The sequence below is a fragment of the Triticum urartu genome, chromosome 7 (assembly GCF_003073215.2).
Source record: "Triticum urartu cultivar G1812 chromosome 7, Tu2.1, whole genome shotgun sequence".
NCBI lineage: Eukaryota > Viridiplantae > Streptophyta > Magnoliopsida > Poales > Poaceae > Triticum > Triticum urartu.
The window spans coordinates 689211290-689213850 of record NC_053028.1 but is presented as its reverse complement, the minus strand read 5'-3'; the positions used below and the strand labels follow the sequence as shown (position 1 = coordinate 689213850).

At 54.7% G+C, this 2561-nt stretch overlaps 1 protein-coding gene across 1 annotated transcript; it reads left to right on the top strand.

The window, feature by feature from the left end:
* Positions 1–677: 677 nt before the first annotated feature.
* On the top strand, positions 678–2259 carry LOC125522259 (36.4 kDa proline-rich protein-like). Its single transcript, XM_048687335.1, has one exon. The coding sequence runs from the start codon at positions 753–755 to the stop codon at positions 1734–1736; it is 984 nt and encodes a 327-aa protein (XP_048543292.1). The 5' UTR covers positions 678–752; the 3' UTR covers positions 1737–2259.
* Positions 2260–2561: the final 302 nt, after the last annotated feature.

Here is a 2561-nt window from a genome sequence, read left to right as displayed (position 1 = left end):
TTACGGTTGATTTGTTTGTGTATATTCAAATTAAGTCATTCAAATGATTCATGAAATATCATGAAATTATTTGAAATGTACTCCCTCCATAGAGAAATATAAGAGCATTTAGATCATTAAAGTAGTGATCTAAACGCTTTTATATTTCTTTACCGAGGGAGTATGTGACATAGGCTAGAAGAATTGGTAAAAAGAAAAGAAATTAGAGGGTTAAATATAAGGGTTCTGCTACGTCTGGCCATCGTTTAGCTCCTCAAAGTACAAGTAGTTAAGATTAAATGGCATATAAGGAGTTCAAATATAAGAGACTGGCTTGAAAAGTTGAAATGCCCAAACTGTGCATGCAAAAATTTGACTGACGTGATTTTTTTTTCAGGCATCTTGACTAATTGATTAGGCACTCCTTAATTTAAAACAACCACACGACCTGGAAATAGAAAGTCTCATTTTCACGCGTGTTTTGTTATGATCTAAACGTTTTAATATTAGTTTACGGAGGGAGTATATGTATAACTAACATAATTTGCTCCCGCGCGGGATGGAGCTTCGAACAACACATGACAGTACACAGTAAGTCACTCCCCAGTCACCTACACGCACAGTATGAAAACTCTAGCCACCGTAGAGATCACGGGCCTCCAGTGCACGCTCCTCGCTCTATAAAGCCACACTACTCACAAACTCTAGAAGCACACATCAGTGCTCCACCTCGTTCGTGCTCCACACCAGAAGCTAGCTGCTAGGTAGCAGCCATGGCGGCGAGCAGGACGAAGCTCCGGTCACTCCTGCTGACCTTCTTCCTCCTCATCACCACCGCCATTGCGGCACCCACCCTCGCCTGCGATGAGTGCCACAAGCCCCCCAAGGCCCCAAAGCCTTCCCACCCGCCCAAGGCCAAGGCCCCCGCCCACCCGCCGAAGAGCCGCGTACCTTGCCCTCCGGTCTACGGCCCGCCCCATGGCCACGTACCTCGCCCGCCGGTCGTCGGCCCGCCCAAGGGCCACCTCCCTCGCACGCCGGTCGTCGGCCCGCCCAAGGGCAACGCCCCTCACACGCCGACGCCGGTCGTCGGCCCACCCAAGGGCCACGTCCCTCGCCCGCCGGTCTACAGCCCTCCCAAGGGGCCCATCACGCGTCCGCCGGTCACCGCTCCTCCCGTCGTCGTCGGCCCACCGGTCACCTACCCGCCCATCACCAACCCTCCGCCCAAGGGGCCCACCCCGCGCCCGCCGGTCACCACTCCGCCCGTCGTCGTCGGGCCGCCGGTCACATACCCCGCGCCACCGGTGATCGCCCCTCCGGTCACCACTCCCCCGTCGCCGCCGGCCACCACTCCCACTCCCTCGTCTCCGCCGGTCACCGCTCCCCCGTCGACGCCGGGGAACACTCCCCCGTCGTCGCCGGGGAACACTCCCCCGTCGTCGCCGGGGTGCGGCTGCGGTTCGCAGCCGCCAGCGCCAGCGCCGCCGGCGACGCAGACGTGCCCGGTGGACACGCTGAAGCTCGGGGCGTGCGTGGACCTGCTGGGCGGGCTGGTGCATATCGGCCTGGGCGACCCGGTGGTGAACCAGTGCTGCCCGCTGCTGGAGGGGCTGGTGGAGCTGGAGGCGGCGGTGTGCCTGTGCACCACCATCCGGCTCAAGCTCCTCAATATCAACCTCGCCCTGCCCCTCGCCCTCCAGCTCCTCCTCACCTGCGGCAAGACCCCGCCACCCGGCTTCACCTGCTCCATCTAGTCGACCTAACCTCGGCGAGTCAGTGTGCCACAGTGCCAGTGCACGTGGAGACGGATGGATGGATGGATCGACATGAGAGGATGTCGATGCATGGTCGTCGTCTAGCTAGTAGCTAGTAGCGAGCAAGAAGAGATCGATCGATCAGCTAAGAATGCATCGATGAGTGTTTGTTTTTCTTGTGATTTTTATTTTGTGTTTGGCTAGGCCTGCGTGTTGTGGTTTGATGCCAGAGGTGATAATCGATGTGTGCTGATTAATTAATTGGTCACAACTGATGACCAACTGGTTAAGCTAGCAAATAATAAGAAGAAAACAAGTAAACAGTAGTAGTAAGATTCCATGTCATGAATAATTCACAGAGCTGTTCCAGAGTGGCCAGTCGTGATTGGATTAGACATCGATCTTGACTAGGAGTATGTTGGTGCATGCAGGCATGACTGCGACAGTGCATGCACGGATTGTATCTATTTTCAATGTCGGTGGTAATTTGCAGTGGTACCAAGAGAATCTTGTGTGGTGGTAATTTGCTGTGGTACCAAAAGGATCGTATGTGAGATCATCTACGGCCGGGCTCCTCAATCGCCCGGGCGTAAAAATTCTTTTTGCGACCATTACGCACGCTTCAAACATGTGTTAAACACCGGGCTGACCGGCACCCTTACAGCCTAAATGTAGGGTATATATGAGGAGGCCCAGGCGCGACCTCCACGTCGAACCCAACACCACGACAACATCACAAATTGCGCCAAATCCATTTCCTGACCTACCGATTTCATTTGCTCTCTCCTCTCTTCTTCCTCCTCTACCCCAGACGTCTCGTAGCTC